Source organism: Arabidopsis thaliana, assembly GCF_000001735.4.
Source record: "Arabidopsis thaliana chromosome 1 sequence".
Lineage (NCBI taxonomy): Eukaryota > Viridiplantae > Streptophyta > Magnoliopsida > Brassicales > Brassicaceae > Arabidopsis > Arabidopsis thaliana.
The window spans coordinates 16975377-16992002 of record NC_003070.9 but is presented as its reverse complement, the minus strand read 5'-3'; the positions used below and the strand labels follow the sequence as shown (position 1 = coordinate 16992002).

Sequence of the window (16626 nt, the reverse complement as noted above, 5' to 3'; positions counted from 1 at the left end):
GAATTAAGTAAGAAAAAAAAAGACAGTACGTAAGAAATCAAGCATGTAAGCAATGAAACAAGGAAGCCTATTAACAAAGGAATTAAGGAAGAAAATACAAAGGCAAGCAAGTAAGCAAAAGAGTCAAGGAAGCAAGAAAGGAAACAAACAAACCAAGAAGCTGGTAATAAAGCAAGGAAGAAAAAATAAAAGAAGAAAGCAATCAAGGAAGCAAGTGAGTAATAACTAATCAAAGAAACATAGAAGAAATTATGAATGTGTACGTACAAGCAAATATGATGCATAGATGTATGCATGTAACAAGTACGTAAAGACAGAATCAAAGAAGAAAATAAGGAATCGAGTTAGCGCACAAGTAACCAAAGAAGGAAGCTGATTAGTAAGCAAGGAATGAAGAAGAAAAAAAAGAAGCAAACAAGCAAGAAGTAAGTAAACAGAGTATAAGACAAATAATCAAAGAAGCAAAAGAGGGTGCAAGGGAAGCAAGTAGGCAACTAATCAATGTATGCATGTATGTATGAATGCATGGATGCAAACATGTATGGATGCATGAATGCAAACATGTATGGATGCATGAATGCAAACGTGCATGGATGCATGAATGCAAACGTGTATGTATGTATGAATGCAGGCATGTATGTGTATACGAATAAGTGCATGTAAGTACACACATTCTTCAATTGATTGCGAATCCAGAATTCTCTATTTTCTGAGTTCTAAGAAACGCCACATTATAGGCTCTGGAAATTGCACCTGCAGAAGAAACGTGACTTAACATCATATTTAAAGAACAATATCAAAAGATCAAGCAAGAGAAAAAGATTGAAGAGATCAAATATTTGGAAAAAACCAAAGACATTTTGTGTTTATTAACATACCTAAGGTTAGAGCCGCTTCCTTGGTTAACTATGATGAACCATCTTCTTCTTCTTCTTCTTCTCAGGCAAAGAAAACTCAACACCATCTAAAAAAAAAGAAAAGTAAACCAAAAGAATCAGACCAAGAACCATACCGGAAACACAGTAATGCAGAACAAAATCTATACCAAATACAAATCATAACAACACCACTTGATCTTTGATTACCATTCACAAAATTCAAAACCTAAAACAGATATCCTAATCTCGCGATCGTTTACAAAACCAAATCAACAAATCACAAAACTATCGTAGATGGTATTGACGAGAAAATAACAAAATCGATCGAGCAAATCAAACGCCAAAAGATTAACGCACCGATGGAACAAATTAGGTAACATACACAAAGAACGAGAGATGTAGTAACAGTAATCGAACAATTAACAGAGAAACAGATCAATTGAGGATTCATAATCATCGGAATTGCCTCTGCGAAACCCTAAATTCGAGAGGTTGATAACTGACCTTCGAATCGATAATCCTAACCGAATTGAGAGATCGTTGTTTCTGGATCATAATCGTCGGTGACTCAAGCAAGATCACCGGAAAAAAAAAGATCTCTAGACATTTTGCGAAAATGAAAATTTAGGGTTTTCTTAAAAAAAGAGAGATATCAGAGAGAGATTTGTAGAGGTTTTTCTTCTTCTTCAAACGGTCTAACTCCAAATTTTCCGTTATATAGGAAAATTCAAAATTTGAAAAATCAAGATTCCAAGACCCGTTTCGAAAAATTGAAATTGAAATTCCAGCTGTGTACACGTCATAATTGTCATGTGCAACAAGTTTGAGCTAAACCGGAATTTTAACATTTTGGTTTAGTGTGAAGGCTTGAATTGTTTTTTGGTTAAAGCTTAACCATGATGTAACAACCACTGTGATCTCATGAACCATTTTAGATGATTAGTTTCGTTTTGGTTTTAAAATGTGACCAAGTTAGAATTTGTTATCTTCCCAAACTACGTATTCTCAACTATACACTTAAAATTAAAAGTGACCAAGTTAGAATATTAGATTATAAAGTCTATAGCTCAAGTTTATATATATGATTTGCAATGGTAATGGTAGATCCATAAATGTTTTAACCGGGGTTAACTAGATTACAAAAAAAATAGTAGAGTTCTATTTTTTTAATATAATACTAGATATTAATTTGTGGTATACCGCGTGCCTATATTTTTATTAAATAAAAAATAATAGAATACTTTGTAGGATGATTTAATAAATTTATGCTATTGTTTGATTTAAATGTATAATTCATCGCGAGACAAAATTTTATAATTCAAATTTTAAAGTTTTAAGTTGTATTTGTTTATTTTGTTAAATGTTTAATATTGTATAATTGTATTTTGATTGTTGTTTCTCGGATTTTACCCGTAGTACACCATCCCATATTGATATCGAATCAAGTCCGTCAATTATAGAATTTCACCCGTGGTAGTATTTAATTGTATAATTATATTTTAATTGTTATTCTAGGATTTCACTCCTAGTTCTATCGCAAATTATTATCAATCCAAACCAGTCAATTCTAAAATTTCACTCGTAGTACACCATCCCATATTAATATCGATTCAAACCCGTCAATTCTAGGATTTCATCTGAGGTAGTATTTAATTGTATAATTATATTTTGATTGTCATTCTAGGATTTAACTCCTAATTCTATCGCAAATTATTATCAACCCAAACCAGTCAATTCTAAAATTTCATCCGTAGTATAAAGTTTAAATATTTATAATGTTTAAATTTCTTATAAAATAATCGAAATGTGTTTTAAAAAAAATAAAGTTTTAAGTGTTTTTTTTTTAATATTGTTAATTTTGTTTAGTGTTTAAGATTGTATAATTATATTATGATTGTTAATTATAGGGTTTTTTCTGTAACATATCATCCCATGTTATTATCCATTCAAACCTGTCACACCATATAACCCCGTCCCGTGAAATTAAACACAAATTTGTCATTTTATTATAAATTTCAAATATTTATAAAATTAGAAACTTCAAAAAAGATTAATATTGACCCAAACTTCATCATTGAATTTTGATTGTTATATCTAGGATTTCTCTCGCAATATATCTAAGATTTCTCTTGTAGTATATCGTCCCGTATTAATATCTTTTATTTTGTTTAAATTTCTTGTAAAATTTAATTTATAATTTTTTTGAAACTTTTTAAAGTTTCAATTCTTTAAAATAAAGAACCCTAGTAAACAAACCATTTTAATTTTGGACACCTCATAAATCAATTTTCATGCTCATTCGTAATCGAAATCATTTTGGTCCTTTTTATAGTATGGCTCTGAACCATTGTCCAATTTTTAAGCGATGTGGGACATTGTACAATCGTAATATACCATTCTATGTTATTATCCACCCAAACTTGTCCTACCATATAACCTAGTCCCGTGAAATTAAACATAATTTTATCATTTTTTTATAAATTTCAATATTATAAAATTTGAAACTTCAAAAAAATATAATATTGTTATATTGAGTATTTCTCCTGTAATATATCGTCCCGTATTAATATATTTTACATATATTTATAAAGTTTAAATTTCTTATAAAATTCAATTATAATTTTTAAAACTTTATAAATTTTAAAATTATAAATATTTAAAACATTTTTTAAAGATAAACTTTATAAAAAGTTTTTAAAATTATAATAATTAACTTTTGATAAAGTTAAAATATTTATAATTTTTTGAAACATTTTAAAGTTTCAATTCTTTAAAATAAAGAACCCAAGTAAACCGGATAACCATTTTAATTTTAGACGCCTGAAAAATCAAGCTTCCTGCTCATTTGTAATCAAAATCATTTTTGTCATTTTTATAATATGGCTCTGAACCATTGTCCAATTTTTCTAAGCAATGTGGGAAATTGTACACATATTATTTCTTCATCGATTGAATAATATATGTCCGTTTAAAAACATTTAAATTACATCATATACAGAATAAAATATAATATTTTATTAACTATATAAATTCAAAATAAATAAAGTATAAGATCAAATAAAAGTGAAAGAAGAATTATATATTTAGGTTTAAATTAGGTAGAATTATTATAAGAAATTAGTTAAGGTAAATAACAAATATGGTTAGTTTAGAGATACTATTTATATTAGATTTGGTAATTAAATCATTAATTTCGTTTTTAATTATTATTTTTTAGGTAACTTTTTCAAAAATTAATTTTATCCAAGATCAAAACAGAATTAAACATGTTATCCAGGATCCGAACAGAGTTAAACCGGGTTATACCCACCTATTTGAAATAATTCTTGAATTATGACTCAAATCTTCAACATTATCTTCAAAAAAGTCTTGCAAAAATGTATATATAGATTTGTATTTTAACAAAATATACTTATTAACGTTTTAGATTGCTTTTGAGACATTTAAATCTATTTCTTAAATAAAAATAGGTATTTCATTTACAAACAAAATTCAATAGAGGATATAAGTTAGTAGGCATGCTCAACATGTCCGTCAAAGATTCTTTCATGGTCATGTGGTTTACCCAATTGACTGTACTCTTCTCCTCTACACACTTTGCAAACCCCTTAACGTTCAAACTGATTCACTAATTCTGATAATCTGTTTCATTCTTATCTGTTTTGATATTTTTCAACCTTTTCAGCAAGAATCTGAGCAACCTTCTTTATTTTACATTCTTTTCTTTCCTTACAAGCTGGTTTTTAGTTTGTTAAAGAAAAGACAACTTTCATATATGGTCATGTTCGTTTGCTCATCTCACTGATGCAACTAGCCGTAGATGCAAATTGATGTTCGTTTCAGTACAATTTTGCATATAAGTTGGGTGGAGTATCCAGATGCGTTTCTCAGACTCATCCAAAAAATGTCTATTTTATAAGATGCATTCAGATGATTTTAGATGATGCATAGTAAAAAATTGTAAATTACTAAAATACCCTTATTAAACTAAAAAATTACATCATAAATCAAATAATGTTAATTATTTTCTAGTTTTTTCATTTTATATTTTAAAACCTCTAAAAATTGTAAAATCACAAATACCAAATTTAAACAAAACCGACAATTATAATTTTGGCGGAAAAATTACGGAATTACGTTTTTCCGCCAAAACCATAAAATTATATTTTCCCGTCAAACTATAAAATCATAATTTAGTGGGAAAATTACGGAATTTCGTTTTTCCGCCTTAAAATGTAAAATCATATTTTCTCGCCAAAACTATAAAATCACGAATTAGCGGGAAATTTACATAATTGCGTTTTCCCGCCAAAACCATAAAATCATATTTTCTCGCCAAAACTATAAAATCACGGTTTAGCGGGAAATTGCGGAATTGCGTTTTTTCCGCCAAAACCGTGAAATCATATTTTTCCGCCAAAACTATAAAATCACTGTTTAGCGGGAAAATTGAAAATTTTTGTTTTCCCGCCAAAACCGTAAAATCATATTTTCCCGCCAGAACTATAAAATCATGGTTTAGCGGGAAAATTACAGAATTTTGTTTTCCCGCCAAAAGCGTAAAAATCATATTTTTCGCCAAAACAATAAAATCGCAAATTAGCGAGAAATTTGCGGAATTACATTTTCCCGCCAAAACCGTATAATCATATTTTCCCTCCAAAACTATAAAATCATGATTCTGCGGGAAAATGGTGGACTTACGTGTTCTCGCCAAAAACGTAAAATCATATAAAATCACTATTTTAACGAAAAAGTTGCATAATTGCGTTTTCCCGCCAAAACCAAAAAATTTGAGAATGACATTTTCTTCCAAAGTTATAAAATTGCATTTTTTCATCAAAACTATAATATTTTCTTTCCGAAACTAAAAAGTATGATTTAAATGAAGATATGTCATTTTTAGTCATTTTAATACAACATGCATTTAGATACAGATACAAATTGTAATAAACTAATCAAACGAACAAAGATTCATTTAGATGCTTCATCTAGATGGACTACCGGATTAGGAAACAAAGAACACTCAAATGCATCATTTAGGTGGATCATCTGGATGCATTATCCAGGTGTACAAACGAACATGGCCTATAACCTGAGGACTCGATCTCTTCAATGGAAAGCGACAATGAGCCAATCTTCTTTTAAGCTGCACAATAGTGATGAGTGTTATATAAAAAAAGGAAAGGCATCGGTCTTGTGAAAATGAGTTTTTAACCGAGCCAGCCACCAATGAATAAGAAAAAAATAGGAATATGATTTGTAAATATCTTTTTTAAAAAATTAATTTTTCTCAATGGGCATTACAATATTAGGTTTATACAGGCTAATCGGTATAAAAAGAGAAAGGAAAATTTAGTCAACACAAGCACAAAAATCTGAAAAAGTCTGTTAATTCTGCAACACCGGCTCCACCTCCAACTCCGGCGATAGCAATAGGCCTTCGTTGCTGCTCCTACACGACTCGAGCGACATGACCAAAGTTATCGATTCTCGCCACTAACCCGAAGCCAACATCAGAGCCGACCTGAAAATTCTCACAATAAACAATAGACCCGCTTAACCAGTCCCCACCCAAGTAACCGAAAACCTAAATCGAACTCTCACCTCCATCGCCGAAACCAGCACAAGTTTCCTCTATGACCGCCACAACCTCAAATCCGGTCACACGAAAACAATGATTAGAGCGGTTGACTCAAATAAAATCCTAACCGCCTCTGCACACCTAGCCACCTCAGATCCGACAAATCTGGCGCTAATCGTCTCGACTCGTAGTGAACCCCACCAACCCGTCTTTGACTTCCGCCGCCAGTTGCAACAGCCCTTCCGACAAGTGAGCTGACAACTTTCTTTAGTCCCTCTTTTGGTGTCTTTAAATCAGTGGTACGACTAGAAGGATGCGTAAAGTCGTCGGGAAGTTCACCACAACTCGCATTAGAAGGCGGAACAACCGCACCTCATTATCGTCAGAGAAACAAGACCGTCACCAACCGATATAACCGTTTGCCCCACCATTAACGTTGAAAATCTGAACAAAAAATAAAATAAAATAAAATAAAACTTTTTTTAGAACTATCTTTGAAAAAAGAAAAAAATAATCAATGGAACGATTGTTCAAAATTGAATCTCTAAATTGGTAAATACTAAATATCTTTTTGGAAAATGTCAACAATTTGATGCGCCAACGTGAATATTGAGGATAAATTATAATTTGTGTAGACTCCATAGTATGCATATTAATTTATTTTTTGTGTATATGATCGATCAAATTGTAACATATAATTTATTACTTCAGTCACAAGAACACTATTCCGATCTTTTCGAAGAAATAAAATTTTATTTTTCTGTTTCATAATTTAAATTGTTTTAGTTAAAAAACACACAGATAAAAAAATTTACTTTTAAAAAATCAACCAATCATAAAAAAAATTATATGATATAAATATTTAGAATATATTAAAATAATATATAGTTTGCATAAAAATTTAGAAACAAATTTATATTGTAAAATAAAATAATTAATTCAAAACAATTTATAATATAAAACGAAAGGAGTATTATTTATATTTATAGTCACCACAAAGCAAAACACTTTTTTATTACACTGTCATAATTTTTATTTTTTTTTACATAAAAAAATTAAATTCGTTATACTGATAAGAAAATTGATGATATGAATATGAGAGTGTGGCGGACGATTGGCTTGACAAGATACAATGAGAATGTTAGTTCTTCGCACTCCCACCGGACCTGTCTCCGCCGTCAGATTCATCACCAAATCCAAACCTTCTCCTTTCTCTTCTCCCGATTCATGGCTCCTCCCTGCACCAAACACTCACCGGAGTCGTCCCCGCGTCGTCCTCGCTCTCTCTAACCCCGACGGAAGCGTCAACTCAAAACCCTCAACCTCAGCTTCTCAAATCCCTTCTTCAGGAGATGAAACAGTTTTCGTGGGTCAAGATAATGTTCCTCTCGAGGGCGTGATTCAATTCGATAAACCGTCATCTACTTCATCTTCTAACATTACCAAATGGGGGTAATTAAAAACTCTAACTTTACTTTGTTTTAGTCTCTCTAGAGGAAGGATTGCTTTTGTATTGTTATCTCAAATGTTTTGTGTTGTTTCTTTCAGTCGTGTGGCTTTACTTGCGGGTGGTGATGTTTTAGCTCTGCTTATCTTCTCTGCCATTGGGAGATTTAGCCATGGTTTCCCTGTTTTTTCTCTTGATACTCTCCACACAGCTGACCCTTTCATTGCGGGTATTGATTCGTTTTCGTTACTCTGTTATCTATCTTGCGTTTGAGAAGCTTTGTTTCAAGTAAAAATGGAAACTTTATGTGGCAGGATGGTTTCTGAGTGCTTATTTCTTGGGGGGTTATGCGGAGGAAGGACGAGGAATGAAGGGAAAGTCTAAAGCTGTGGTTGCAGCTGCGAAATCTTGGATTGTCGGAACTCCGGTAAGGCGACATTTACCAATCTTTTTGACATTGTAGGTTTAGGGTGTTGGTATCTCTACTAAACTGTTTAAAGCTTGTTCCTTTCGTTACAGCTTGGAATTATCATTAGGTCAGCTTCATCAGGTCACATTCCGGCATATAGCTTTGTGTTGGTGACAATGGGAAGTACTGCTGTTTTACTTATAGGATGGAGAGCATTGTTATTCAGTGTGCTTCCTACAGAGTCCAAGAAGAAAGATGATACGTATCGGAAGGGTAGTGCATTCGAGCTATTTGAGGTATGTGAATGCATTCTCCTAAGTCCAAGAAGAAAGTTGGAACATTTGCTTACATCTGTTTCAGTATTTACCGTGTTTGTTCAAAGGTGATGCTAATGAATGATGTGTGAATTCATGTATGTTGTTGCAGTTGCTTACTTCATTGATAAGACGATGGTGAAGGAGCATCCATGAATATTCGGTCGGTTGGAGGTTGAGATTTAAGTATGCACAACAAAAATGTAAATGTACTTTGTCACAAGTCACAACCGCTAACAGATCATATAAATATGTGTGTTGAGAAGTTCCAGGACCAAGTGTAATATCGATATAGTTGCAGTGGCCAGTGGAGGAGGAAAGCAATGATGAGAGATGATTTGTCTCAAGTCAAACAATAAACAGAGGAAGTAAACTCCAGTACTCTTTTTTGGGTGGTTTTTCTCCATTGACAGTAAGAATCAAAGATTTTCAGTATATATCCAATTAACAGAGAAATGAAATGAAAACAAAAATATCATTACAGTGTAAAAATATGAATCAAGAAAGTAATTGGGATGTAGAAAGGTTTCAGATTAATGTCGAATTTCACTATCACTCCCCAACTTCTCCATCCTCTAGCTCGTCATTACCACTTCGGCGACTACTCTCTTTTTTCTGTCTTTTATGCCGGTTTTCACTCTCCGATTCAGGCGAGTTTGCGTGCTACCAAGAAAAAACCATCCCTCTTTATTTTAAATCTTTAACGAATTTCAGAACTCAAGTCTAGGGTGTACCTACCTTTCTTGATTTTTTGCGATCATTACCATGTTTACGGGATGATTTCTTCGACTCATCTCTGTCATCCCTATCAGAACTAACATCTTCATCAGAATTGTTGTGATGCCGTCTTCGATGTTTTCTGTCACGATCTTTTCCCTTTCTTTTCTCGTCTTTATGACCTTCGCTCACATCCATAGCAGTCTCACCATCTGATTCTTCCCGTTTACTCCTCTCTTTTCCCTTCTCTTTTTCACGTTCTCTTTCCTTTTCCCTTCTCTCCTTATCCTTGTCTTTCCGTTTCTCTTTCTCGTCCCTTTCCTTCTCTTTTCTAACCTGAAAAGTCCACAACAATAAAAGTCTAAGAGATCCGTTCTTGCATAAAAGACAAATAAATTTCATGGCATGAAGAATCAGTACCTTTTCCTCGTCACGCTTACGCTCCTTCTCCTTTGCCTTTTCTTGTAAACTCGTTATGTATTCCTCAAATAACCCTTGGCTAACACTTTCATCTCCAATCGATCTAAAGATATTCAAAATGGGACCTTAAGAAGGTAATACCACAACCTTTTTTTACGTAAGGTAAGCCATGAAGCAACCTATTCAAGGCAATAAATTATTTACCTGTACTCTTGACTTTCTTCTACTAGTTGTTTGCTATCTTCCCAATTTGAAGCTACGGTGATTTCCTTAACCAAAACAAAAAATTATCTTTAACGTCCCAGTGAATCCAGACAAAAAGAAAGTCACCCCTGGTAAGATAGATATACCTTGAAAGTGTGCAACAGATTGGTAAATTCTTCAGCCAGACGCTGAAGCTTTCTGGCCTCTTTTTCTTCTTTTTCCTTCACTCTCCCAACCAAGTCATCATATATAAGCTGATAAACAACGGAAAAATAAATGAATCAGAGCCCTATATAACTGAACTTTACAAGAACTTCTTCACACCTAATATATCTTCCAATGTACACATAGCCGTTTCTGTTGATTAATTTATGTACTGACACATGTTCTATTTACCTTTAAATTTATGTCTGATATCTGTTGAGTACTGAGATCTTCTGAAATAGCAGATTTAAAATCTTCAAACAGCCACGAGGAGACCATGGAAATCTGTAGAGAAAGGGATTAGATAAAAAAAATTGGTAAAATTAGTAAGTAGAAATTGAAGCTATCCTTGACTTGCCTTTCTTGACTTCATAGCATCCTTCACATAGCTCTTATCCTCATGATACTGTCAATCAAAACACAAAAAGGTTCGATTATCATAACTAGCAGATTCACGCATAGGTGGAATACTCTACCAATAGAGAATTACACTATATATATGTAGTCCAAATTACCTGCTTCTCTAATTCTTCTGTGACATCTTCAAACAAGTCTTTCGGAGTTGAACCAGATGTATTAGATGCAACAGCTTGGTATTGGGGCAAGTCTTTTAACTGTACGTAAAATAAGTGAGGAAAAGAATCCAACATAAAATTCAATTTGTCCAGTAAAGATCTAAATTGGTCAGACACCTCAATGCAATAATCCAACCAGTACGTCTTGGCTGTAAGGATGCCTGCAGCAACATGTTCTTCCAATAGTGTACGAAATGCATCACGGTTTTTTCTCTCGGCCCGCCTTACATGTTCCTAGCTCCACAAGAAAATGAAACCATGAGCATTGGACTACATAAGAACAAAAAATGAGGTTACAACCCTGAACATTGACCTTACTTTCTCTACTCTCTTCAGCTCTTCTTCTTCCTTCTCTAGGTCAAGAATGTATTCCTGCAATAACAAACATTATAAACAAATTCTATGTGGCAGCCTGAACTACTTGATGAAGTTACTTACCTCAAAACCAATCAGACGATCTATCTTTTCAAGACATGAGCATCTGTCATCATCCTCCAGTCTATCTTGAATTTTGCGCCATTGTGTACCAGCCTTCAAACACATATTATAAAAGGCATTATGTCAAGGTCTATGAAACAGAAAGGTTCGCAGGAATAAGCTTCACAAACAATGATATACTTTGATATAGTCACAGGTTTCAAGAAACTTCCGATAGTCTGCCATATACTGCCGATGTTCCTCCGCTGCCTTTTCTCTTTCCTGCAGATTAAAAGATTCATAATGTCAATTCAAACACAATGAATTTGCCTCTTCTACAAAGCAACAAACGATATTCTCTATAGAAGCTTAAAGCCACCATGCTGGTTCACCAGATCTTATCTCAGCCACAATCTAAATGCCCACCCAAATAATTGCTTCGTCGTAAATATGACATGTCTCTTGTGATCATACTGAGGTCGAAAACTATTTGGACTGTAATAACCAAAAAAAAAAAAAAAACTTTGTCCAACGCCTTCATGTTCATAGGCATGCATTGTTTTGCTTAGCAGAGCAAAGTATCACACCAAACAATCAAAAAGCCAAATCAACAAATGAAAACGAAAGCCCCCCGAAAAAGTCTGATGGTTACCTTCCTCTCAAGTTCCACAATGTAATTGTCAAAAAGATCTTCACGATCCCTAGGACGGTCAACAGCTTTAAAACGCTGATCATTTTCGAACAAACTCATTGCTTTGCTGGTGAGGGAATAGTTTCCATTAGCACATATGTCACATATAAAATAAAGACAAGAACCAAAGATCTTGTAATTAACTGAAAGCCACACCTCCATTTCAGGGATGATGAAAGTTCTTCACACTCCTGAGGTCAATATTAGTATAACATAATCAGCTAATCAGTCACACTAATCAAACCAAACACTAACTTCTGACTCCTTTAGTACATACCTCTAGCATCTTGACAAATTCTTCCCGAGCTTTCTTCTGCCTCCTTCGTCTTTCCTCAGCTTCCACTTTTTTCCTTTGGCCAAGATACTGAAAAAATTTATTTGACAATCAGATGTAAGCATAAAGCTACTTAAAGTAGAAATCTACCAGCGAATAAATAATTACATCACAAATAAAGACTGGAAGTCTGCATTACATTATATAGACAGGCTCTTAAAATGCATTTGCATATTATAGCTAGGAACTAAGAAACTATATACCTCGTTAAACGCTTGTTTCCGCTCGCCGAGTGTCCTCAAAGCACCATATCTTTTATCGTGAACAATCTCTTTCAATGTCTATAAGGGGATGGATCAGGTCAGCAATGAACCAAATAGAAGGTTAGGGAGAGAATGCAGGCCATATGGATCAGTGACACAAATACTTGCGTATGCGTCCAGATTACCTGTTCCCATGTCCAGTCGGAATGAACATTTACAGATTCCAAAAGAGACTTGAAAGCAGCTTTGGCCTCCTAGAAAAAATAACAGTGCAAAAGTTGATGAATGGCAAATAAAACATTATGGTACAGATATGAGAGATATCAGGAGGAGAAAATTAGGATAAGAAAGTACCTGCTTAGTAGCATATACCATAGGTTCCTCGACATTTGCTTTGTCACCAGCAGGTGACAAATTGGCTTTTCCATTCACAGACATTTCCTTATTCTCAGCCTAACAAAAAATTCAAAATAATTAGAAAGCATACCAAGGTGTAACGCTAGACCATAAATATTAACGACACCACCACATCATCACATGTATAGTAATTATTGAGCATAAGTCTTCCAATAACTTGTACAAGTTATTATTGACCTCATGAAGCTGAAGTAGAAAGCAGGTAAACGGAATACAAAAGAATAGACTTTTAGAATCTAGGCAAGTAATTGTAGAAAGGAAAATTAAAATCATGCCTCATTGTTTTGTGCTGTAGCTCCATCATTTGAATCATCTGCCCCCCGAGATGATAAATTATCGCCTTTTCTGTTATGATAGGCACAACAGTTAAATTCAAAGGCTTGACAGAGTGTATAAACATCAAACAAAACTTCCCAAGGAAAAATAGTACATTGTAGTAGCCTCAGTGTCACTAATTGCACCAGATGTTGGAGTAACAGGAGCAACAGAGGGAGGACGGGTGACAGGTACAGCCAAACCCGCTTGAATAGGGCTTGAAGAATGTCCAGTAAGTGCTGAAGATGTGCTGGGAACAACAGAAGTCACAGTGCTAACTGCTAGATCAGACGAGGATGCAGCATGGTGGGATAGAGGGGTAGATCCAGCTTCCGAAAGGGACGTTTTTTCACTAGCTAGTTGGGCTTGTTCCCGAGCTAACTGCATACAACAACTACCCAGGTTTAACATAGGCTTTGCATTGGGGAATGTGCATGAGAGAGAGATAAATAGGTAGACCTTTAAATCTTCCGGAATTGTCCACTTAGACTCCTTTGTAACCTTGTTATAATAATATCTGCGTAAATTAAAACAACTAATCAGTTGCAACAATAGAGAATAAGCATGATACAAAGACTAAATGAAATTTAAAGATGCATACTTCTTTCCTTCAGGTGTTGTAAATTCCTTCCATACAGTGGATGCATCAGCCCTCTGCAGAAAGAGATTTTAGAAACTGTAAAATCATGCATAGATACGGTAGATTTGATCTTAATATAAAAACGAAATAAGGATTATCAGGAGATTCTTAATCCAACGAGCATAAAAAATTAGCAAATTATCCCCAAACTGCCTACAAAGTTGACACCGATTTACACAAAAAAAAAAAAATGAGAAACAGAAAAGCATCGGTAGCCTGTTTCAATAAAGTGAAAGCTGCTTTCAGATGAGCACGTAGCAGTCTTAATAAATATCTCCACAGTTATGGAGTTTCCGAATCAGTGAAAAAAATATACAAATTAAACAACGTTGTTCCAGACAAAGCTGCAACCATTTACATCACTAGTGAAGTGGCACACCAACTAAAAGCCTGGTAAGCTTAATCAACCAGTAAAATGAAAATCATCTTAGAAGACAGACTACTTTGTAAGTATTACCTCAAGTGGTGTCATCAGTTCAAGAGGTTTTTCCCAATTTGATTGCTTTGTCCGCTTGTTATAATAATACCTAGAAAGATAAGTATATATCAGATAAAGCGAATTCATAGACCCAAAACCATGAAACAGACATCTGCATGGAAAAAAAAAAAAAAAAAAGGAAGCATGGAAGACCTTATGAAAGGTACAAAAAGTAAGAAGCTTACAAACAATTTCCAACTAAAAGTAATCAATTTCAAATTGGAACTGCATGAACACAAATCTACAGTACAAAGAGTGACATGTAGGAAGATATTTGGCCTAAATCTGAAATAATAGTTTAGTAGCATACTTTCTCCCATCAGCAGATGTATGCTCCTGCCAGTCAGATGCAGATTGCGGAGTCAAGTTTCCCTGTTACCAAAATCCAACAAGCACATTTAGCTACAATTGCATACATAAAGACTAGACAAATGAGTTCGATAAGAGTTCATCAACTATGCCACATCAGCAAGTTAGTAATTGAGTATAAATAGGACAAGGTTCTGAAATAATTTGTGCTAGGGGCTTCTTGAGGCTTCAAAGAGTTTGACGATTCTCTAGATCAAAACCTTACGTTTTCAAACCTAATCAGAGTTTGACCTAAGTAACGATCCAGAGGAAGTACATGAAATTACTAAGTCTAAAGAATTCGGAGAAAGCTGAGGAACACTCGATTCAGATAAAAACACTATCCCAAAATAATACAGCGAAAAAGATTGAAATGCTACAAATGGCAGAAGACATATGTTGGTTGTCACAATTTATATATTAATACAACTCAACATGATATGATTCGCATTTTAGTAAGAGATGGTTTCATGATTAATAGTAGGTATAGGCATCAATACAAGTCACCAAAACATATTTGTGATCAGTAAACGTAGTCACTTACTGGGTCTGTGGAAACTGCGACCGGTGTTTGTTGCCCAGTCTGCTGCACAGGGGAAACAAGTGATGTGCTTTGATTAACAGGAACAGGCCAAGTGTTTGCTGCTGGAGGGACGCCAGCTACATGCATCTGAGAATTTGGTTGGACCAAGGATGTTGGTTGTTGCTGAGGATAAGATGATGGTACAAACTGCAGGAACAAGAATCCAGCAAAGTGAAAACGAATCATATATAAAAAGTTATCCGAATAACAAATACAAGAAAAAAGCAGAAGCTCACAGTATATGGAGAAGAAAATGGAGGTCCAGATGTAGCAAAGCCCGTCATTGGAGGTGCATTTGGCTGTGGTTGAGTAGATCCAGAAGTGAGAATCTTGTTCGTTTGAATATACGGAACTGATACAGCCTGTGAGGATGATGTAATATGCACAGGCTGACCTGGTCTCACTGGAAAGAGCTGCTGCTGCTGTATCGGCTGAGAATACTGTGGAGGCTGACTTTGAACATTTGGAGGTACATGTCCATAAGGGTGAAAAGGTTGTGAAGCTGCAGGAACAAAATGCTGACCCTGCTGTCCAGGTACCATCGGCCGAAACTGCTGGAAAAGGGTCTCATAAGCACATCCAATAGTTCACACACTAACTATTACACTAAAACAAAACTTTCACCAAATAACAGCTATTGAATGTTTGATTCTGACACTTAGGCGCGACAACATATCAATTGAGTGAATGCTCCAAGCTATTAAACAATGAAAGAGACTAAGATCAAAGAACCCTAACACGCTTGAAATTGATCAACTATATTTGGCTAAATCAAATTACTTAGAACATATCAATTGAGTGACTTCTGAGTGACTTCGAATTCCATAGAAGCATGAAACGACTAAAAGAGAGAGCAAACCTGGGTACCAGAAGACTGCGGAGGATTATTCGCCATCTACACACAAAATAAAGCTTCCTCTCAAATTCGCGTCTTAATCTGAAGAGCAAAACATTTCAACGTCGAGCTTAATTCGCGTTTTCAGAAGAAAAATTCTAACTCTGGGAACAGAGGATGGAGATAGTAATGGCGAAACCCTAACTAGTAGAGCACCAAAGACGAAAGAGAGCTCATACCAGGTTCGATGATGAATCTGAGAGTGTCGAGGACGACGAAGTATCACCAAACGGTGGTTTTCACTATATTTATGAACCCTACTCGAACTTTAACGACCCAAACTTCTCCGAATTGCAATAAACAAAAAAAAATCTCGACGAACACACGAATCAGTCGACAAATGTGCCTTGGTATTTTAAACAGCAAGGAGTTCACATTGTCAAAGTAAAAACGGCATGTAGTTCTTATGTATCCAAATATTTTTCATTAACTTTCAAATGTTAGAATACTTAGTACAATGGTGATGATAAAGCCAGATCAACAAGTATTACATTGTTTTTCGAGAAAAATGTCACTAAAATCTTCGACCTATTGAAAACGTTGATTTAAATCT

General features: G+C 34.4%; 2 protein-coding genes and 1 pseudogene across 4 annotated transcripts; 1 reads left to right on the top strand and 2 right to left on the bottom strand.

Moving 5' to 3' along the window:
* Positions 1-6150: 6150 nt before the first annotated feature.
* Positions 6151-7001, bottom strand: SADHU9-1 (annotated as a pseudogene; the record flags this gene model as incomplete). Its single annotated transcript has 1 exon — positions 6151-7001.
* Positions 7002-7558: 557 nt separating this feature from the next.
* On the top strand, positions 7559-9099 carry AT1G44920 (uncharacterized protein). Its single transcript, NM_103574.4, has 5 exons — positions 7559-7914; positions 8011-8138; positions 8224-8336; positions 8429-8614; positions 8745-9099. The coding sequence occupies exons 1-5, from the start codon at positions 7595-7597 to the stop codon at positions 8772-8774; spliced, it is 777 nt and encodes a 258-aa protein (NP_564492.1). The 5' UTR covers positions 7559-7594; the 3' UTR covers positions 8775-9099.
* PRP40A (pre-mRNA-processing protein 40A) lies at positions 9038-16399 on the bottom strand. Of its 2 annotated transcripts, NM_103573.4 has the most exons (28): positions 16253-16399; positions 16038-16115; positions 15415-15729; positions 15140-15325; positions 14558-14619; positions 14227-14296; positions 13731-13783; positions 13589-13646; positions 13245-13510; positions 13090-13159; positions 12752-12850; positions 12583-12651; positions 12398-12475; positions 12138-12224; positions 12017-12051; positions 11822-11927; positions 11371-11451; positions 11191-11283; positions 11071-11124; positions 10870-10986; positions 10693-10791; positions 10536-10583; positions 10370-10462; positions 10120-10227; positions 9974-10038; positions 9770-9872; positions 9371-9685; positions 9038-9295 (listed from the first exon to the last, which is right to left on the bottom strand). In NM_103573.4, the coding sequence occupies exons 2-28, from the start codon at positions 16071-16073 to the stop codon at positions 9185-9187; spliced, it is 2877 nt and encodes a 958-aa protein (NP_175113.2). In that variant the 5' UTR covers positions 16074-16115; positions 16253-16399; the 3' UTR covers positions 9038-9184. The 2 variants fall into 2 exon arrangements, with proteins under 2 accessions (NP_175113.2, NP_001117438.1); NM_001123966.1 differs by lacking the exon at positions 9038-9295 and having other exon boundaries at positions 9342-9685.
* Between the last annotated feature and the right edge of the window lie 227 nt (positions 16400-16626).